Source organism: Larimichthys crocea, chromosome III (genome assembly GCF_000972845.2).
Source record: "Larimichthys crocea isolate SSNF chromosome III, L_crocea_2.0, whole genome shotgun sequence".
NCBI classification, from domain to species: domain Eukaryota; kingdom Metazoa; phylum Chordata; class Actinopteri; family Sciaenidae; genus Larimichthys; species Larimichthys crocea.
In genome coordinates this window covers 22,160,430-22,182,445 of record NC_040013.1, presented here as the reverse complement: position 1 = coordinate 22,182,445, position 22,016 = coordinate 22,160,430, and the positions used below count along the sequence as shown (strand labels likewise).

The window sequence follows — 22,016 nt, the reverse complement described above, 5'->3', positions numbered from 1 at the left end:
CTCACCTCTGCAGGGTCAATGCCCTCATCCAGGAACTGCTGCAGGGAAAGTACCTCGCTGCTCCTGATCTGGGTCTGGCTGGGGCTTCCTGCGATGGTGGACGGGTCCAGGGACCTGCGCAGCTGCAGGGGGCTCTGGTGGGAGGAGCGCGATGAGGTGGGCTGCTGGACGGGGCTGCTGCCGCTGCTGGACCACACCTCTTGGTCCAAACTCAGGCTGAACTCTCCGCTGCTCTCGCTGTGAGGCCTGCTGAGGCTGCCGTTCAACACGCCTGCGGGAGAAGGAGGCAGCGATTAGAACATGGGGAAAAGTTTATCATTCACTGTTATGAACTAGATTAATATTGATGACTGATCTCTGATAGCACATTCATGAACACAAATGAGAGAAAAGAGGAAGATGTTTATAAGCTGTATGTGGTCAGTGCAGCAAAAATCTGCGTTGATTATTAAATATATTTATAATATAAATAATCATAAAAATACAGTAGACTAGCAGTCAGAACTGGACCTACATGTTGATTTGGAAGAGAAAAAACTGACTTGACGTTGAAGAATGTTTGAGTAAAGACATGAAGGAAAAAGGAAGGGAGCAAAGGAGGAAGGAGAGAGTGGTTAGTGGAGAGCAGGAGGAGGAGAAAAGGAGGCAGGAGCATACCTTTGCCCTCCAGAGGAGAAGTGAGGTGGGAGTTATTGTTACTATTACTACTGGTGGTCCTGTTGCTATGGAGACTGGAGGGTCTGGAGGCTGGGTAAGGGACAAGAGGGAAGACATATACACATTACACACACACACACAGAGTTAGGATATATACATACACTTAAAATGCATCCACACAAACACATGCACTAACACAAAGAGTGACGTGACGGTGCACGTTAACGGTTTGACAGAACGTCTCCTGCTGGGGCAGCAGATGGCACATGCCAGGCAGAGGGACAGGAAAGGGTGGCTCGGTGCCAGGCTGCAGCCACAATATGTCCAGTCAAGTCAACAAACAAAAGCAACTGCCGACGCAGAGGGCAGGACCAACCAACCATGGAGAATACCGACCAAGAGAGGTCGACGGGTAAGAAAGTAAAGTAGCAATAAAAAGAAGAAACTGGAAGCTTTGTGTGAAACTAAAGAGGAGGAAGAAAGAAAAGGAGGGGGTGACAATGTGACCTTGCTCTTGACTGTGTTTGTAGGGAAACCAGGGAGCGTGAAATCATTTCAAACTCGGGTCACACCGAATTTGAATTTTAAATAAAAAACATGACTGGTCACTGTCAGCGTTCTTATTGTGTCTAGGGGAACCAGCCCAGAGAGGGATTCAGTGCCGAGTAGTGGTCACTTACTACAGATGTTACAGGGAACTCTGCACATAACGCCCAGCTCAACAGGAGAAGGACACAGAGCCTGCAGGCCTGATAAAACACACACACACACACACACAGCTCAACACACCCTGTTTGTGACACGACATCACTTCTTATTACTGTTTCCCACAGTGCGAAACAAGCAAAGTTTAACATCTCTTAATGGTTTGAAATCAATAACATCTCCGGAAGATGGCCTGATACATTATAAGCAATGTCCGGTGTGTGTGTGTGTGTGTGTGTGTGTGTGTGTGTGTGTGTGCGCGTGTGCGAGCCAGTTTCCTCCAGCCATTACAGAGACGTACTGGGAAACTGGTCTCAACAACAACGTATTGGATTTTGTGAGTGCATTCTGGGAACAGCTAAGTGGGGTCCAGGTTGAAATAACTGATGACAATGGACAATATTATGATGCCAAGCAGTGTCTAGTGTACAATAAAAGTGTGTAGACCTATGTTAAGTGCTAGGAATGTGTGTCAGTAGCCTAGTGGCTGTTTAACAACTGGGTCACGTACATCAGAGCGACACAGAACTGATGAATAGTTGCCTGGCCACAGATTAACTGCCCTGGATAACATCCCGACGCCTAAATTAGAGTCAATCCTACTTTCAGTGGAGGCTGATCTCTCTCTGGTATGTTTCCCCAACTGTAGATCAGGCTTAATCGAAGCGCAGGAAGGCGGCCCAAAGATTAGCACTGGACATGACCTGCTTTTTTTTGTTTGTTTTTTTGGGATGATTCAGTCCAATTTCTCATTTGAAAGGCTTTGAGATTCCTGACTGGTGTTGAGCAGCTGCTGTTAGTATCCTTTTTTTCCCTCATTTGACACATCTACAGTTTGATGATGATGTCAAGTCTTACCTTGACTCTTAGGGTCATCTAAGGAGCCGGCAACATCCTCACAGGAGGCATTAGCTGCGGAGACACACAAGAGAGTGATGAGGATGTGATAAGTCGACGAGGTAACACAAACTCCTAAAACAAAAACAGCATGCTGACCTTTGACCTGAAGCCGGAGCTTGGCCCTGCGATGCCCTGCGGTCGGCAGGGTGAGGGCGGCGCAGTCGATGGCGTTGGTGGAAAGGGCGAGCTCCTTCATGCGCTGCCCGCTGCGCCTGCTGCTGCTGCTGCTGCTGCCCGTCATGCCGGCATCTCCGGCCTCGGCGCCGTCTAGGTTGTCGATGCTGCTCGCCCACTGAGCCCCGGGGCCGCCGGCTACCGCCATGGTCTGGAGCAGGTCGTTCATAGCTGAATGGACGGATGGAGGGATGGAAATGAGGACGGGATACATTTTATTAGGAACCATCTTTTGTAGCCAAAAGAATTTAAAGAAATCCATCTAGGAAATGTTTTAGATCTTGTTTCCACTTAGACATAAGGACTTAGCAACTTTTAAGTACTTCCGGTTCCTAAAAGTTGCCTCTTTAAATCAGTAGTTTAACATTTTTATGTTCACAGTGCCTCGCAAAGGACAAGGCTTAACTCCCATTGTCCATTTTGTCTAAAGTTAGGCTCATCGAGAATAAATGCATCTTGTAGAGCACAACAAATCATCGCAAGGCACATGCAGGCATACAGCATTACAAAGAAAAGTCATTAAAAAGATACAGAGTGCATAAAGATGGCAGCTAAATAGTTTAATAGATGTCACTGTCTTCATGCACTTTGTTTACTGAGCTATATGCAACGGTGGAAAAGCATGAAGGCATGCATGAGCTGCTCCGAGCAGCAGCAGCGGCGGCGGTGGTGGTGCTGTTGTACACAAAAGACGAGCGCCACAATCAGAATGAGGAGAGTCCATGTCAGCAGAATAAGATCTGAAATGCAGCACGCTGACAGAGGAAGAAAGACAGGAAGCAAGAGAGAGAGAGAGAGAAAGAAAGAGAGCTACAGAGAGAGAAAAGAGAGTGACGGCTCCATTTCAAGTCCTCCATGGTGAGTGCGAGTGGTGGTGATTTATTTATTTCTTTTGTCATGCTGTAATCAAAGATGGGAGCAAACACACCTCATTTGCAATACAACAAACTAAATGAAACCATGACAAAGCTGCCCGATAAGTTGCCCGTTGCATAGCGATTCCCCAAATCACAATCTTACACAAACTTAAAGATAAGCTTTGGTAGATGACAGGACTAAGAGAGGTGAAAATCAAACTGCATCACACTACAAGAGAAAGAAAGATCTATGGAATCGTCATTTTTTTGTGAGGTTAGTCTTGTTTTGTTTTTTTATACATACATTCATTTTCATTTGCACATTTTTGCTTTAAGACAAAGATAAAGTCATTTATCTGCCAATAGTGACAACAAAGTGACACTACACTTGTGAAAGTAGCTAAGTAGATGCTCTACAGGGAGAGGAGGAGGAGGCGGACGCATGGCGGCGGAGGTGTGTGCGTCATTAGGAAAAAACTAGAAAGGACAAGTCACTGATGTCACCAGACGCAGCGTGGGGGTAGTTAAATCTTTATGAAATTTAGTGTAGATATCAGATTAACATCACCACTGAAATACCCAAATTATGTCTTCTATAAAACGTAAAACAATCCCACATAAATGACTGTGAACCTGAGCTGTGCCTGAAACCTGAACCTGTCACACCCCCACACTGCAGCCTCCCTGAAATCAGTGACTGTGCCTTCTTTGTTTCTCCCCGGTGTGACGATGGGAGGGGAAGAGGAGGCGGAGGAAGGCTAGTGCCGTGGCTAACGGAGGGTCTTACACATGGAGCGCCGGTAGATGGCCTTGGCCTTGTCTTTGTCCTTGGATCTGTTCCTCATGAAAGGCAACCTTTTTATAGCTGTCAGAGCGCAGCCAGAAGACAGACAGACAGACAGGGAGGGAGACAGACAGGGAGAGAGAGCGACAGAACAAGCCCGAAGGGGGGGGTGGAGGAAAAAAAAACAAAAGAAAAAAAAAGGAGGGCAGAACAGAGGGATGTGGTTAACGTTTTTCACAAAGAGAGCCAGGGCAGAGAGAGTGCTGAGCCCCTGGACACTCGACTGGACAGCAGACAACAATGCAATAGACAGAACCACTATAATATTATCACAAAGCCTACGTTTGTGTAGGAAGTGCCTCCAATAGACTCCTTTAAAACCTGAATAATACTTAACACTAAGGGCAGACTTTGGTACAAAGACACAAATACACAACAGATTATGCAAACACACACAATCACGCAACACACACGCACAAATCCTCTCGTGTTGATGTGTCATGGGTTTTCTGCAAACGTTGTACACAGTAAAACACAAAGTGTCACCACATCTACATGAAACACAGGATGGAGAATATTAAAGGGTGCAATCAGGAGAGTGGAAAGGTCAAAGGGCGGGTTAACATAAGGCATAACCAACTTTATTACTGCGTAATGTTTGAGGACTATCTTACTCATATGCATTTATTTGTTTTAATTTAGGTTTTACCACGTGGTTTCTTACAGCGTTTTTTGCATCCTCTTATATAGAAATTCACTTATTATACTACCTTAAATATGCTGGTTATACCTTCTGGACTTTACACAGTACTTGTATATCACTTTACAGTTAAATTCTGAGGCAAACAAAACGACTTGTTTATTTCACTAGCTCACGTACAACCTGTATAATTTATCAACAACTTCCACTAAAAAAAAAAAAAAATCCAGTCAACCAGGATTTCCACACATCATCGACTGGAACTCGGTCACATTGCACCTTTTAATAGCTGGGATGCTACGTTAGAGGGCGTTTCTCTGTTCTTTACAGGTGAACTGCACAGATCGAGCAGGTTGACGTGACTGTAACAGAGTTAGACCCTGGTCGGAGAGAAGTTAAGCGCCAGGTGGACCTTAGACAAAAAATTATGTTTTCCGATATTTGAACCACATGAGATGCGCTTGATTCAGCTCGACACCTGAAAACACTGTCTGTACTTTACCAGCAGAGCACTGCACTCCTGTAAACACTCAGCAGAACCAGGGATAGCATCCTTTTTTTTTTATTACGCCCATTTTTCTCGTCAAAACCCGGAGCCTACATAACCCACAATGCAAATCAGTTCAGTCAGGGATTCGGTTGTGTTATACTAGTACCATCTAATGTATGGAGCCTCCAGCAGAGATGATGAACAGGCTACAGAGGTCTGTTTTCAGAGTTCCCTTTTGAAATTTAGTGTCACCAAATACACAGAAAGATATTATTCTTAAACTAGAATTAAGTGTCTTATGGTAGTGGGTTTTATTCTGAATCAGGTTACAGAAATCAAGCGCTCCCTCTGTTGTTCCGAATACAGGAAAGGCGTCTACTTTTCGACCGAGGTCCGAGGTTCAGAGTCAACCCTGTGGTCCTGCGCAGATCAACCGTAACCTCTAAGACAGCCAAAGTGACACAGACAACGGACTCACAAAAACATGCCCTGAGAGACGGGACAGTCGGGTCACAAACCCCGCCCACCCTTCCCATCCGCGGCATACCATTGGTTGAACCCTGCCCTTGGGCATGGGAGGACTGCTGCCCTCTCCTCCCTTCGCAGAGAGAGAGAGAGAGAGAGAGATAAAGGAGCAGTTAGGGGAGGAAAGACCCATTCAACCACTCAGCCAGTACATGATTGCACACACACACACAATAGAAGTGCGTTTGTGACTTTGTGGTTACGTAAATTTATTATTTGTCTGAGTATTGACCATGAATCTGTTTGCTACACATGCATACTGAAGTTCCTTGAGTCGTGATTGAAACTGCAACTACACTCATTTTTAATCTTTCTCCGACGTGTGTGTGTGTTTGTATGTTTGTAGGCGTTTCCTCTGTACTCACTGCTGCTCCTCTTTTGTGTGTCGTCCAGCGAGTTGGAGCCAGAGCCTATGGACGAGCTGTCCTGGTTGTCCTGGGGAAAAGTCAGGAATCCGTCGCCGTACTCTGATCGAGAGGGAGTCAGCGTGAGAGAGCGCATCCTCTCTCGGCTCTTCGGCTTAATCAGCTTCCTCATCTTCAAAGCGATCCAGTTGCCACGCCTAAAAGAAAAAAGACAGACCAGAGTGAGACGATCAGAAACAAGAGGAGAAAAGTAAACAAGATATAAAGTCAATACTGTGTCTACTGTACTTTAAGGCTTTCTTTCAGCCTCTAAATCTTCCCATAGACAGAAAATGTTGCAGTATACAGCCGTTTAAAGCTCTACACACCATCAATATTTGATACATCCCTTCCTGAGGCTGTGGTGTGAGTGTTTTCTGATATTCCCCTGCGTCCCGGATATGAATCAACAACCAATCCCTGTTGTCTTTCTGGGCGGTTTTAGTCAAATATTTTTTAAACTCCTGTAACTAGATGATGCTTTTTTTTTTACCTGCGTGGAGGTGAGGGGTCGTAGAACTTGTACTGGTCCATGATCTTCTCCTCCAGCTTCTCTTTCTGTCTCCTCAGCTCATTCAGCTTGTCTCTGATGTGTGAAGAAATGAGAGACGATCATGTAAGACGACAAACTGATGGAATATCTACGACATGTCTGCAGATCGTCGGGTGTTTACATGTATTGTCTTTGCTCTACGTGGAACAGGTCCTTGCTCTCCATGGTCTGCTCCAGCAATGTGCGGTTCTGTAACATCAGAGTCTGGATCTGATCCAACAGGTGACGGTTCTCCTCCTCCAGATTTCCTTTCAGCTGGCTCAACAGCTACAAACACACACACCCAAAGATATATTAAAGAGATCTTAACACACCTGTTTTGATACATAGAACATGATAAATCAAAGAGGTGAACCATCACACAACACAGCTGGCTTTAGAAGTCGTCTCTACAGATGTGACGCATTCAAAAAACAGCTGGCTTTGACACAAACACATAACGGGGATCCCCCCCAAATACAAAGAAAGGAGTGCGTCTCCTCACCTCGCACTGGTTGGTGAGCTTGGTGGAGGTGATGTCCAGCTGCTGGTACTGCTCCTTCAGTTTAGAGAACTCGGCCTCCAGCTTCGTCTGGTCCAGCTTGGCGCTGTTCAGCTGGCTCTTGATGTTCTTGTGGTCCAGCTGGAGATTCTCGTTGTCCTTCACCAGCTGACGATAGGTACTGTTCAGTCTGAGGAGGGAGCAGAGGGACTCCTCAGTATAGAGACACATTTGGTGTAAGAAAAGTTTTAAAAGGTTCTTTCTCTTCGTGAAGATCTGACCTGTCATTTTCCTCTTTGAGCACTTTGTATTGGTCGGCCGTGGCTTGGTGCGTTTGGTTCTCCAGCGACATTTTTTCCTGCTGCTCCTTCAGGTTTTTCTCCAGCTCCTCCAGCTCCCCCTTCCTCTGCAGGAGCTGCTTGTATCTTAACACATAAATAAATAAATGCATAATAAATTAAAAGAAATTTGAAAAAGTTATGGAAGACAAACATCTCCTCCCATGCTCCTAAAACCCTCCCATCTCACTTGTCCTCCAGGTCCCTGTGCTGCTGCTCCAGACTCTTGTGGGAGCTCTTCAGGCCTCCGTGCTTTCCGATGAGGGTTTCGTACTCGGCCGCCTGCCTCTCGTGGAGTGCCGCCAGCTTCTCGTGGTCACGGAGGAGCAGCTCGTACGTGGACCTCAGCTCCTCTTTGTCCTTCAGGGCTCCCTCGCGCTCACCCTCCACGCTGCTCTGCTGGCTCTGCAGCTGGGCGTTCTGAGCCATGAGGGCCGCGCTCTGCGAGCTCAGGGTGGAGTTCTCCACCTAAATGAGAGGGGCGAAGAAAGAGATAGATTAAGCAAGGAGGTGCTATTTATTATTTAGATCTGTGAGGAGCACCGAGCTCCTCACATACCCTAGAGGACACACAAAGCTAGTGAAGGTTGTTGCTGTTTTTCTCTATAGGGGGCGCTGTGTCTCTGTTCAGTTTGTTCTCCATCTACAAAGCATCAGCAGGAAAACTGTTTCTTTTCATGTTTCCTTTGTGGTCACAACAGTTTCCTAGTCCCAAATCCCTCTTTAAGCACAACTGGTGTGTGTATTCACACTCTGATACTTCACACACACACTCTGTCCAGGTGCTGACACACTTTCCATGCCTTAAAACACAAATAGCATTTTTTTTAAACCTCCAGTACACACACGTCGCACACGCAGCCCGCAATCTGTGTGTGCTGTACGGTCAGTGTAAATCCTGTCTCCTGTAAGCAGGGTTTGAATTGCTTCCAAACAGTACAAGTCTAAATCCAGACATGGTAGCAGCCCGCTGAGGCAAACAGACCAATGTCGAAAAAATGGCTGGACAAGCTTCGAATTTTGTGTTTCTAGACTTGATTATGTTGCATTATATTCTATACAGCATCCTTTGATATTTCAGGAAGTATTTCATGTTCGATCTGACTTTCTATGTCTTTATCATAATTGTGAAATTAGTATTATATGCTCCAATATCAGTTTATAGTGTGACGAAGAATGAATAAAACACGATATCAGTCTAATAATTGAAACACAACATCTTATTACTCTTACAATCACATTTCCATCTGCCGATGAAGATCACAAGTTACGACTGAAAGCTCCAGAGCAGCTACTAAATGGAAAGACTGTTTTGTCGACTGTTTCCAAGGTTGAACCTCAACGTAGACTATCAGTCCTTAAAGTGATCAAAGAAGATTTCAACTCTGCTGATGAAGATCACGTGATGTGATTGAAAGCTCAATAACAGCTACTAAAGGGGCCGTGAAGTCAGACTACATGCACTTTAAAAAGGTTATCGGGTTGTATACGACTAAACTGGAAGGTTTATTATCTATAATGTATTCTTCTGCCGACTGGACACTGTCGTGTCGGATGTGTAGGGGGGTTACCTGCAGCTTGGCGTTCTGCGTCTGTAGTGTCGTGTTGTTCTCCTGTAAAGAAGCCGTCTGTCTCTGCACAGCGACTATCTGAGCCTGCAGGTTGGAGCTTTGAGTTTCCAGTTGTTTCAGCTGGCTCCTCAGCGCCGCCTTCTCAGCCTGCAGCGTGGCATTCTGGGGAAGACACACACATCAGAATACATTCAGGGGAGAAGCACAAACCCTGAAGTCATCATAAGCCATCCTGATAATGCTCTAACTTACATTCCTCTCCACCTCAATGAGTCTGTCTTTGACTTTCAGCAGTTCCCTGGTGGCTTCGTGACTCTCTTTCTCCCATTTACTGACAGCCTGAGGGTCCTCCCCTCCTCTAGGTGGAGAGCTCTGCACCATCTTCTCTTCTTCCTCCCTCTGTCGCAGCGCCTCGTAGTTTTTCTTGACCTGGAGAGAGAGAGACAAAATTAACTGAAGCTGAGTCCATCCACAGATGCCTCAACGTTTAGCTTTGAATCTGATTTGTGTCAAAGTTCAAAACACAAACATATCCCTAAAGGACAGCAGACATCTTCCACTCCTCTCAGCCACTTTCTCAGACTCCTGCTTCATGAATAGATAAAGTGGTGATAGAAGTGGAAGAGTGGTTGAATAAATAATGTACTGGCCTTGAGAAGACCTCTGTGTTTTTAGTGTTTTAGACTTGAAGGCATGGATTTTTGGGACACAGAGTTCCCAAGAGGAGATTGGTGCGTTTGTGGAATGTGATTTTCTTAGTGGTGTCTGGGTGTGTTTCTATGTTTAAAAGTAGTGATTTGTATCTGTGTCACTGACCGTCTTGAGCTCCTGCCGAAGTTGCTGGTTGAGGTTCGAGGACTCTTGCAGTCTGGCCTCCAGGGCGGCGATCTTCTCCTCTTTAATCTCCAAAGAGGATTTCAGAGTCGACTCCAGTTTGGTTTCCAGGAGCTTAAACCTGAAAGATATTCAAGTTAGCTGTGTGTGTGTGTGTGTGTGTGTGTGTGTGTGTGTGTGTGTATAATGCATAGCAAGGCCGACTGACAACTTCTTGGCAAGACGGTAGCAAGGCAGAAAGATGCTGGCTCAGAAAACCTCCCAAAGGATCATTCTGCAATAGACTCAGATTAATTTAAATGTCAAATTTTGATCTAAAATGGGCCGGTTCTGGGATCACTTTTATGGATTCTGATTCTCAGATGACAGATGATAGTTCTGCTTTTAGTTTCAAACTGAAACTGTTTTAAGAGCAGTCAATATTGTGGTGATGATACCTGTCGTCTGAGCCCTCGTCGTGCAGCAGCCTCTCTTTGTTCAGTCCGATCTTCTCCAGTTCATGGGTCAGTTTCTCCAGATCATTGTTCATCTGCTGAGTCCGCAGCTTCTCGCTGACCAGCTCCTAAAAACACAATTTACAGATGATAAGATGAATCTGGAAGCAGGTGAAGCTCAGTCTTACTTATATTTGCAGACGTCTGACACTCTTCTTACCTCTCTGAGTGTGATGAGGGTCTTCTTATCAATGGTGCCCAGTTTGACCAGCTCCTTGTTCTCTCTCTCCAGGTCTTTGACTCTCGTGCAGGAGTCCCTGAAGAAGATCATCTCCTTGCCCATGGTCCGGTTCTCTTTCTCCAGGCTGGAGATCCGCTGGTTGTTGTCGTCCAGTTTGGAGTCGCGGATCTCAGCCTGCTGCCTCAGACGCTTGTTCTCCTTCTCCAGAAGCTTCTTGTCTTTCTCTAGTTGGCAGCTTTCCTGCTCCAGAGTCTTGTTCTGGGACAGAGCAGACGGATAAAACATCATTTGATGGGATTATTTTTAGTTTAAATGCCTTGTAAACACATGTTTGGCAAAAAGAGGACACGGGCCAATAATCAATTTTGACGAATAATCTGGGATAATCCAACTCTGCTGGGAAACGCGCTGTGATTTTATCAGCAATGAACTAAAAAGAGTGGCAATGCTGCTCAAGTGTATGAACAACAACTTTATAATTTTCACTTTTTATTTCTTTTAACATATAAACAACACAAACACTACTTCCAGTCTGCCTTGACTGCAGTTTTTTGGGCCAATCTGATTGACCTCATTCTGCCAGGCAGAATCAGTCCATCCCAAAAATAAGTGAACTGAGGCTGTGTCAGTAAATCACTTCCAGCTATCCACCATTTGAGGCTGTACCTGCTCTGAGCACAGTCCAAAAATGCATCAAATTCCCCAACACTGGCTCAAAATTCATGTTATTCATGGGTCTAATGACAGATTCTTTAAAGTTGTCAGCCTTTTATCACATACTTGGTAAAGCAGTTATGAACTTATTTATCTTCTGTCAATTTTTTTTATTTTTTTTGCTTACCTCTTGCTCCAGCTGCTCCAGGCGTTTGCTGGAGATCTTGAGCTCCTCCAGGTTGCGTTGCAGGGTTTGATTTTCAGTCTCCACCTCTTGCAGCTCTGCTTCCAGCTGCTGGATCTTCTTGCTGCTGTTCTCTAAAGCCTTCTGCAGCCGCTGGTTCTCTGTATCTAGGCCCTGGTAACTCACCTGGGAGAGAGGAAAGGCCAGATATTAAAAGCGTTCATGAACTAATTGTGCCGCTCCCTGATGCCATTACATGCCAGATCCCCTGTAAGTTACCTGGAAAAATATTCACTGTGTGAAAGTTTGATTTGCCTTAACCTTCTTTTTATTTCTCCAAAACACTTCTTGCCACATATGGTTGCATTTTAGCTGCGTCTCACTGATCTCCAGCCTCACCTCTAATCTCTCCGTCTTCTTGGACGAGGCTTTGAGCAGTTCCAGGGTACGCTTCATCTGACTCCTCTCGCTCTCCAGCTCTCTGTTCTCCGCTTCCAGCTGAGCTGCCTTAGCTCCCGCCGAACGGAGACTCTCGGCAGAGCGTCGAAGCTGCAGGTTCTCGTCCTCCAGCTGGGAGTTCTCCTTTTCCAGAGCCTCCAGCTGGAAGGCCATGTTCTTCAGCGCATCCAGCTTCTTCTTCAGACAGCGGCCCTCTGCCTCCAGCTCAGTGTTCTCCTTCTCCAAAGACAACACCTACACACACACGAGATGAATGAAGACCGTCTGATGCTGGTGTGTTATGGCAGACTGAAACTTTCTACTTTATTCTATGCTGCTAGCCAATGTATTATTAGATCAATGCTTCTAGTGTTTAATATGGACTCTGTACAAATTGTGCAGTAATATCCAATTCCAAGATTTAATTACTTGCAGAACAAATGTTCCAACACAAATAGTGAGTGAGCTGTAACAGATTTGTAACCGATAACAGATTTGTCTTTACTGTTTCCTAAAGATGAGCCATTGATCTAGGGGAGATCATAATACATAAAAAAAATTTAAAAATGCAGAGGGTCTTAACTATGGATGGTGACGCGAGAGAGAATAACATACTCAAAACTCTTCTGGGAAGCTATTCAACTTCAAGTTTAACTCTTAGTAGCGGTTTACCAAGACAACACAAACATTTCTCATGTAATATTACATATCTAATCTGATAACATGAAACAAAGGGTATTAAAAATCTAAATGCACCGGACCTTTTCACAGGTGATTCCAAGACTGGCAACTTTTTTCTGCAGGCTCTCGTTGTCCCTTTCCAGCTTCTGCATCCGAATCTCCAACTCCTCTGCTCTCTCACCTTTCTCCTTCATCACTTCAAGCTCTTTACCTGCAGAAATGAAAGAAAAGATACTAACTTTACAAACCAGATGACCAGAGGAGGCCAGATGCTAAAGGTAAGCTGACAAAACACTGGCTGCTTCTGATTAAAAAGGACTGATGAAGAAAAACCAAACATCGCTCACGTAGTTGTTTCCTTTCAAACTCCATCTTATTGAGTTTGGCGGTTGTCTCGCAGATGGACTCGTGCAGGATGCGATTCTCCTTCTCCACATCCTTGACCCGGGCCTCAGCGCCGACCTGACAGCGCTGACGCAGAGATGACACCGTCTGACCCAGGTGCTTGTTCTCCTGCTCCAGACCCTTCAGCTGGAGGACAGAGACGTCAGAGTTTTAATGACAGCCTAGGGTCACATTTACTCATCTTTAGCGCGGCAAACTATACGGAAAGGATTCCAGCTTACTGTAATGTGACTGACTGTGTCGGCTAATGCTCGGGGAAAGATTTAAGAAATGAATAGGAAGGCTCAAAGTTTCAAACTTCCATAAGAATCAGAACAGAAATGTAGAAACGCAAAGCACCTTATGAGGATTATACAAACCAACACTTCATTTGAATGTTGTGTGTTTTGCACAGAATTTTTTGCATCTTATCACGTTTACAACCAAAAGGGTGGAATTACCCACAGTCATCTGTAAATGCTTTGACTTTGCACCTCGTCAAGGACGGTTCAACTAATCAAAAGTGTCAGATTTGGGTCTAACACTCCCTGCAGACACACAGAGAGGGACTGTAACTGGTCCACCAAATGCCAGAAATCTGTGTAGTCAATAAAACACAGAAGTAGTTCCACTTAATAGTTTTTTCCCTTTTTGGAGCCAAATGCAAATCAATTCGCACAAAGATTGCTCACAAGAAAACTCAGTATAGATTTGAGTGAATTACACATCTTACTAATGTTCTGTTCTTAGAGTTTCCTGGAACGAGAATCAATGATGGTTTTTGTAGATAGAGCAGCGTATGACGCACAGTCTCAGAGCCTCGTTTGTCTGACTGTGTTGGTGTATCCGACCGTACGCATACAGACGGCAAACGTTAACTGTGTTTTAAAGCACCTGGATGCTGGATGTGATTATAGTCGTCCTCTGAAGACTCGACCTGTATAACATGAGGTTAACTGCACTAACTTGTTCTGGCATCTGGAACACGGTCGGTCTAATCAGTCAATAATGTAAAGTTAATCGAAAAAATGGAAAAATGTCATACAAGCAATTATCACTCAGGATTGAATGTACCATTTCTACTGATGAAAGAAGAATTAGTGATGGTTATTTAAAATTATGACCATCTGGTTTTGGGATAAACTTCCCTAATGAAATCTGTGTGTGTGTGTGTGTGTGTGTGTGTGTGTGTGTGTGTGTGTGTGTGTGTGTGTGTGTGTGTGTGTGTGTGTGTGTGTGTACCTGTCTCTCAGAGTTTTCTCTGAGCGTTTCAAGAGTTTTCTCCAGTAAAGCCTTCTCCTTCATCAGGTCAGTACTGAGCGACTCGGCGCTGCGGAGGGACTCTCTGTCTGCCATCAGTTCACTCTCCAGCTGCTCCAGCTGTAATCGATGATTAAAGATTCAGTCAGCGCTCTTAATGACAACAGATATTTCCTCAGCGATGACTGTAACTGCAACCTGTACGGTTGCTTCCTCTTTAGTTACACATATCACGATGCACTGTGGATTTTTCTCGCATTACATCCTGTGCTGCAGTATCACCTGTATTGTGACGATGCTTAATACTGTAGAGGATGTATCGATAGCACAAGTTACCCTGTGATCATAAAGAAGTTAGTGCAATTATTAATCCAAGTTAAATGCCATCATCGCTGTGCTTCGAGTCTACCAGCAGCTGCATTCACATTTTAATGTGTTTTCGCTCAAGTCACTCAGAAATGAATTTCTCACTTTGGATTTTCCTCTTTGTGAGAAGAAAAACACAATTTCATGCTTTTTTATTCGAAGGACAGAGAGAAAGAGGGGCTTATGTTTCTGAAAATAGCTGAGAGGCTTCTCTTAGCGAGGGGCGTTTGAGTGTCAAAGACCGGGAGAGAAAAGGCAGTGCAGAGCAGCCTGGATTTACAGCTTTGCATTCATCCTCCTATCCACCCCTCTCTATACTCTCTCCTTCTTTTTCTTTTTCTCCTCCACTGTCACTGTGTGAAAAGACCAAAATCAAAGTGTTAGAGTGATATACTATGGAGGAGTGTTGGTCCAATATGCTAATCTAAAGTGGGGACCCTGAAGAGGGACAGAAAATTAAACTGTGATTCCAACTTAGGCTGCAAAGTATCTTAAGACAGATACTTCAGTACAGGCTCTACTGCTTACTTTCTGGTTCAGTTTCTGGTTTTCCTGGTTGACTTTGACCAGTTTTGACACAGTGTCCTGACTGGCTGCTCCTCTGAGCTCCTCCACGGTCTTCAGCAGGGTCTGGTTGTCTTTCTCCAGCTTCAACAGGCGGCTTGAAGTCAGCTCGTTCACCTCCTCGCCCAGAGACTTCTGAGGGGCTGAATCAACGACGGGAACAAAATGTGGATTACACATTAATGTTTTTAATTCTTTATGTTTCAAATAATAAAAACATGCTAATCACTCTAAGAAAAAAAAGTTGGTAGTGTTGAGATTACAATAATTCCGTCCAAAAAAATAATAAATCCAAAGCTCTTGGGTCCAATTTTGCAGGTCTTAAATCTTTTTAAGTGCCATTTTAACAAACAACCCCCCCTCTGCCTCCCCCATACACACAAAGTCTTTATCCAGATCCTTGGCTAGTTAAACCTCTTAACAGCTTTTACAATCCAAATGCACAGATTATCCTCCAAGAGCCACTGAATATTAATTACAGGTCTTAACCAAGTGGAAAAAAAACCCCAGTGGAGGCTGGCAAATGCAGAAGAGCCATGGGGATGAGACCAGGGCTCAGAGCCAAAGATGAAGACCCGGTCTGCTGGCTGTCTGAAGCCTTTAACCTGGTCAACTCAGGTGACTGTCAGCTGCATGCTATTTTAATCCAACATCCCTTTTGTTGCTTTACTTCACCCTGCTCTCTTTGTTCTAATGTAGCTGCCAGTCAACATACAGAAACATGGTCTTGTTTTCTGGTTTTAATCATTAAATAAGATAATGGCTCCATCCTCTTCTTACCTTCTGCCAGTTCTGGTGTCTTGGATAGTTGCTCCAACTCCCAACCTAGGTGCAGGGACTCGTCCATGCTCTGTTTCTGGGCCATCTCAAGCACAAGGTTCTCCTCCAACAGCTCCTCCATGCGCTTACGGTCCATGTCCCGCTCCTAGAGACAACAGAAATATTTTGAAACAAACATATCCTGAACACTACAACTACTGATCCAGACTTCGGATTTGAACCCCAGCTTCCCCATCTCCAACTCTCAGATATCAGCCCTGGAACACTGCTAAATAAATCTATCCTCTCACCATCTCCAGGTCATGGATCTTGGATTTGAGCTGCAGATTCTCTTTCTCCAGGAGGTGCAGTTTGTCAGACCGGGTCCGGCTAGCATCCAGCTGCTCCCCCAGCATGGCTTTAGTCTCCAACAGGACCTGGTTGTCCTCTTTCAGCTCCTGCAGGGACGACCACATCAGCACAGAATACAAGTCAAACAACAAAACACATATACTGCAGCTAGTAGAAAGTGTTTGTTACCTTTAATATCAGTACCATTATCAGAATCAGTAGTCAAATCTTACATGCGTGTGTATTCACACAATTTGAACTAACATCATTAAGACCTGTTATGCCTAGTTGATAGCAAGCTCCTTTGATACCAGCTAAATGATGCTCAGGTATCCCAGGAGTGTCCTTTAGTAATGCTGTAACGTGTGCGTGTGGTTGTGTACCTCGACCCTGGCCTTATAAAACTCAATGTCGTGAAGTCTCTCCTTGTATCGGCTCAGCTCGCTCTCCAGTTTGTCGACACGGATCGCTTTCTCTCTGAGTGCGTCCAGCTCGTCACGGTACGCCCGAGCCGACCGAGCGTCCGACAGCAACTGGTAGCTCTGCGGGGGGTTGACAGCCAAATATAGAGCGTGAATACATGGGAATAACTATTGAACAAAGACTGAGAATCTCTAAATAAAGGATAAGATATACAATGCAATCTCTTTTCAGTGGGTTCAGTGACTCGTCTTATATGGCTTATAGATTATCTATTAACTACTAGTCTTAACTACTAGAACATAAACTCCCACACTATAAATTATCATAAACACATCTAGACACACAAAATCTGCCCTCCGTGCTCTGAACTCATCCACCCGGTTAGCCACTACTCAGCCTGCCGCCCACTCCGAATCAAAGGCCATGTGAGGCTGTTGCTGGACTAAAGATAGCTCTAATAGCCCCTAATGAGCTAAGGCACTGGCTGGCTGATTAAAGCCCGGCAGCGCTGCAGAAACAAAGCACTTGTGCTTTGTGTGTCTGCAGGTGTGTGACGTTCGCTTGTGTGACTTGCGGCGTTTACCTCTTGCTGAAGCTTTTTGAGCTCCACTTCCATGTTCTCGAGCTCTTGCCTGGTGTCCAAAAGCTGCTCGCTCTTCTCCTCTCTGAAAAAAAAGAGACACAGAGGGAGGAAATGGATGAGAACAAGGAAAACAACCAAAAAAATCAGATGATGTAACCTAGAAACGGGAAGGACAGAAATAATTTTAGGAGGCAGAGAAAGACACAGATTTCTCTGTAGCAAAGAAAAGAAAAATATGATGTTCTTTTGTCTTTAGTTTTATGATGAGACCATACATGAAAAATCATGTACCAGATTTGTTTTTCAGTGAGCGCGCGTGTGTGCGTGTGTGTGTGTGTGTGTGTGTGTGTGTGTGTGTGTGTGTGGTGAACAACAAGTGTGTGTCAACAAGGACTTTCCTTTAGGGCTGTTTCCATTTCAGAGCTTGCAGCTAAATCTTTTAATGGCAGTAACCTATTGACACTGTTGCACAGAATAGTTGATTTCATATGATCTGCCTGAATAGATTTAGTATTTTAACATACTTACAGTATTTTAGTTTCAGTATCTTGGCATTTTGTGCATTTTTTTATATGTTTCAGTAAATTATTCCTACTATTTAAGCAAGATGCAGGAGTAATGCAACGTCTGTGAGTTTCAGCATCATTATAGCAAAGAAAAGAGTGACCTGAAGAATCAGCTAACACTTGGTCATTTAAAAACTACTTGTACCCTTGACACATAGCATAGGCAACACTCAAGTTAGACAAATCAGCGACTCACAACCTACTAACTCAAAAACTAACCAAATAAATAGTCTATTCGTGTCGGGTGTGTTTGAGCTGAAGTGGTGACGACACAATGTTATCCCGCGTCTTGTGCTGGACGTCACACTCAGCATAACACACAAGGAAAGAGGTGAAAGACGGCAGTTAAAAACAACTGAAATAAAGACAGGACCCTGTGACTACATCAGTGGTAAACACATGCAAATCTTTGCCCCTAGGCTCAAACTCCTGATCTTCCTTTATTCTGCAGAAACTACAGCAACAGATAAGATTAAAGAGGGGGAGAGGAGAGTTTCCATTTTAATATCTGCTATCCAACAACTCTCCTGTATCATTTGTTTATAGTGACAGGGAAATAGGGCAGCCTGACATTTGCAGTCTGTGTGAGTTTGTGTGTGTGTGTGCAAATTCTCCGGGCTCCGACCACAGAGGGAGAATGTGTCACACTGCTTTGAAGGAAAGCGACTGCATTCTTGAGATGCTATTGTGTGTGTGTGTGTGTGTGTGTGTGTACGTGTTTGCATGAAACCGCTCCACTGAACATCTGATGGTCTATTTGATTACAGCTCCCTGAAGTCTTGTGGTGCATCTATAATAAGGAAAAAGGCATCCTTCTTTTCTTCTCCTCCCTCCCACAGCTCACATCATTTGGGGAGGTTGGGAGTCGATATGCAGGCAGGCAGGATGTTCCTTTACCAATTTGTGTTTTTGTTTCATCAGAACACCCCCCCTCCATCTCATGCAGCCCCCCTCCCCATCTCCCTGTCCCCAAATCACAAACACCTGTCAGCTCGAGCATGGCAGATTAGCTTTGGGCTCACATTATGGATGCAGCTGGCTCTGCTGCTTATGTTAATGGCTTAACACGCAGTGCATCTGTGCAAGCACAGACCCCAAAAACTATGCACGGCTATATTTAAAAAGCCAAGGAATAAGGACAACCTTTATTCTAATAAATGTCTAACTGGTATCATCTGTACCCATATCCTTTCTGTATATCTTAATAGACTTTGACATGAAATAGTAGGTAACACAGGTGTTACCAATGATACCAATTCAGGTTTTGTTTCATCCAGCTGAATCCGTAAATCTTGGCTCTATCCAAAATAACAGGTCTCTCTTTTTATACAGAAGTTGTCGCTACAACAACAAATGCTGTTACAAAGATATTTAATATCAGCTCAACAGCAAATATATTAGCACCACATGGACGTGGTTCACCCTTTATCTACACAATATAATACAGCAAACACACTTTATATATAAACACAACTTTTGTGGCAAACACTGCCAAACATTATCTTTGCAATGTTTACTATGCAATACACTATAATCATATGTAAAAACGACCTTAAAAGGGCCAGTGTGTAGGATTTAGTGGCATCTAGCAGTGTAGTTGCAGCTTGCAGGTTTACAAAAGAAGATTAGAAACTCATGAAAACTTTGTTATGAATATTATATTCCATTTGTGCCGTATTTTATAAATAGAGCTCCTTATATCTCACACACTGGACCTTAAAATATATTTAATTCTAATACAAAATAAATCAAATGAGGTATTTAATGAATTATTCCTGCAGGACCATGTGCTGAATTGTAGTACAGCAGACTGCCATCAATTTGCAATCAGTCAAGAAAACAATGTGCACATTAAGTTTGGTTGAATTCCAGTTTAACATTCCCGACTTTCAACTGAATGAGTTACATTTTGTAGCAGTTAATGATCTACTGACATTAAAGTTGTATTGGCTGGTTGAACCCAAAGTCTTTAGATCAGTGAAAGTAAAAGAGTGACGACTTTCCATAGCTACAATTCTGTTTCTGATCCATTTACATATTTTAGGGATATAATTCTCGAAAATATGGAAGTTTTAGATGCAAATAAATGAAACAAGCACCAAACGTTTTTTGACTTAGGATTCGGGTTAAGACTCGTTAAGACTCGTTGAGGAACAGCAGCTGTTAAAATTCCTCTAAATGCATTTCACGGGTATAAACTCAGTGTGTGTCTGAACTGTAACAGGAGGAGGAAAAACAGCTAAGACGCAGTAGCTTTAAACAGAAACATTAACAGACAGACCACTGTGGGAACACTGAACCATACCCCCCGGCTCTGACCTAGTCTCCTTCAGACACACAAACACACAGCAGACCACACACACCAGACACACACACACATCTACATTTGTATGCAGGAGCAATATCTGTGCATGTGCACACACCCAAACACACAACACAACACAACAAACACACTCTTCTGCCCCAGAGAAAAAACAGCAATCATGTGACCAGACTGCATCAGCACAGAAAGACTTAAAGCCCTTTTTGTCCCGTCACATGACAACGCTTTTCCATCACAGACACCGCAGCAGCAAGTAAAGCACACTATAGCAACCAACAAACAGAATAACTCACAGGCTTGTCAGGTGTTGTTCTGACCGCCTTATTTAGGTCTACTGAAGAAATCATAATGTAGGTCAAGGGTATAGGGACATGTCTACAGTGATGAATGCCGGATCTTTTCAGCCTTAGAACCACAATGAATGAGTTGAAGCTCACTCGAGGAGAGATGCTTTTCACTCTTTTCATGTGACCGAGCAGACGGAGACATGCACTCCATTCTGAATTACAACCAATTGTTAAAGAACCATAATTCTTGTATTTAAGCCCTCACACATGCCATTGTCCGTGTGAAAATACAGGCCTTTTCCAAATAATTAGGACTCATTTGAATATATTTTCAATTTGTACAATGAGTTATTCTTACATTACGTCTCTGCTGAAGAACACAGCAGTGGACAAAGCCTACAATCAGTCACTACGATTATAAGAGTTAAATTGCTCTTTTGAGCCGTTTGCAGATACATTTTAGATGGTTTTGACATGTTAAATGCTTTGAGCAGCTCTGAGAAAATTCTAAAACTTTTCATAAAAGAAGAAAGTGTTATTAACTACCAAGCCAAATTACAAGTTTCTGAAATTAAGTATTCTCAGCTCCAGGACTGTTGCGCTGAAGCCACGTCTACTCGTGGGAGCAGATGAGTTCAGAAAATGGCAAGACTAACTCTGATGAAATAAACTCTGTCTCTCTGCTTGGGGTGCAGGGGTATGCTCAGGGTGGCCTCTGCGTGTCATCGAGCCACCCTTTAGGACTTTTAGGAACTGGTGAAGTAAATATATCGTTCAAAGACTTTTCACGTTTTCAGCAACTTTCTTCCAACATATTTAATTAATTTTAAAAGGAATCTCAGAATTGCCTTTACACAAACTTTAATTTTAAATGTTGCTAAGGTGTATAACTTATCTCTAGTCTGGAAATCAGATGCACTCAGATGTGAAAATGATTCCCTTCGCGTAGCAACAAGATGCTGTCTCATCGGACACAGACAGGCATTGAAATCTTGGCACCACTGCGTAAAAGAAGGACAGACTATGAAGTATTCAACAGCTCTCTTGACCTTCTTCCAACAAAAGAGTTCCTGTCAAAGCATTCAGTATCAACGCCAACCTCATGACGCCAGACAGTCTGTTAAATTAGATGTTATGTTTGTGCAAAATTTAAATACTTCCCCTCGCCTCTTTTTCTTCTGACCATTAAGCCTCTGCCTGGCGAGGCATCATGGCACTTTAAAAAAAGGAAGCTCTATTATTCATAGGCAGAATTTAAAAGGCTTCACAGAGCTTTGTGAGAGGGTGGTGGGGGGTTTTACTCATGTGTGTGTTTGTGTGGTGCAGTGCGACATCACAGCAGCCTGATCTCATGTGAGTAATGGTGATGTAGGAAGGAAATGGATTACCGGTCTCCATCACTCTTCCTCTCTGCATTGTCACTGTTGTTCTTTCAGCATCATGTTTGAGGCAGTCACTTCCGATAACCTGAGCACTGACAACTCTGAACATACACTCAAAGTGAGTTCCCCTCAGGAATTACTAAATATAACAAAAATGGGGCAA

General features: G+C 43.9%; 1 protein-coding gene across 6 annotated transcripts in view; it reads right to left on the bottom strand.

Moving 5' to 3' along the window:
* Window positions 1-22,016, bottom strand: part of ccdc88ab (coiled-coil domain containing 88Ab) — a 60,984-nt gene that overhangs the window by 4,371 nt on the left and 34,597 nt on the right. For 3 of the 6 annotated variants that reach the window (XR_002041550.2, XM_019253762.2, XM_019253765.2), the window contains exons 9-35: window positions 17,296-17,377; window positions 16,673-16,831; window positions 16,250-16,396; window positions 15,960-16,104; window positions 15,144-15,322; window positions 14,232-14,369; window positions 12,953-13,136; window positions 12,686-12,816; window positions 11,886-12,179; window positions 11,490-11,672; window positions 10,628-10,906; window positions 10,411-10,535; window positions 9,956-10,094; window positions 9,392-9,568; window positions 9,140-9,301; window positions 7,759-8,036; window positions 7,512-7,655; window positions 7,234-7,420; window positions 6,871-7,016; window positions 6,690-6,782; window positions 6,158-6,354; window positions 5,815-5,865; window positions 4,081-4,158; window positions 2,359-2,607; window positions 2,221-2,274; window positions 658-747; window positions 6-271 (exon numbers count right to left, since the gene is read on the bottom strand). Coding sequence is in view for 5 of the 6 variants with exons in the window: in XM_019253762.2 (XP_019109307.2) it covers window positions 6-271; window positions 658-747; window positions 2,221-2,274; window positions 2,359-2,607; window positions 4,081-4,158; window positions 5,815-5,865; window positions 6,158-6,354; window positions 6,690-6,782; window positions 6,871-7,016; window positions 7,234-7,420; window positions 7,512-7,655; window positions 7,759-8,036; window positions 9,140-9,301; window positions 9,392-9,568; window positions 9,956-10,094; window positions 10,411-10,535; window positions 10,628-10,906; window positions 11,490-11,672; window positions 11,886-12,179; window positions 12,686-12,816; window positions 12,953-13,136; window positions 14,232-14,369; window positions 15,144-15,322; window positions 15,960-16,104; window positions 16,250-16,396; window positions 16,673-16,831; window positions 17,296-17,377 (4,357 nt within the window). In the remaining variant the exon portion in view is untranslated. The remainder of the gene's footprint in view (window positions 1-5; window positions 272-657; window positions 748-2,220; window positions 2,275-2,358; window positions 2,608-4,080; window positions 4,159-5,814; window positions 5,866-6,157; window positions 6,355-6,689; window positions 6,783-6,870; window positions 7,017-7,233; window positions 7,421-7,511; window positions 7,656-7,758; window positions 8,037-9,139; window positions 9,302-9,391; window positions 9,569-9,955; window positions 10,095-10,410; window positions 10,536-10,627; window positions 10,907-11,489; window positions 11,673-11,885; window positions 12,180-12,685; window positions 12,817-12,952; window positions 13,137-14,231; window positions 14,370-15,143; window positions 15,323-15,959; window positions 16,105-16,249; window positions 16,397-16,672; window positions 16,832-17,295; window positions 17,378-22,016) is intronic. The other 3 variants (XM_019253764.2, XM_019253763.2, XM_027277461.1) reach the window with 3 other exon arrangements.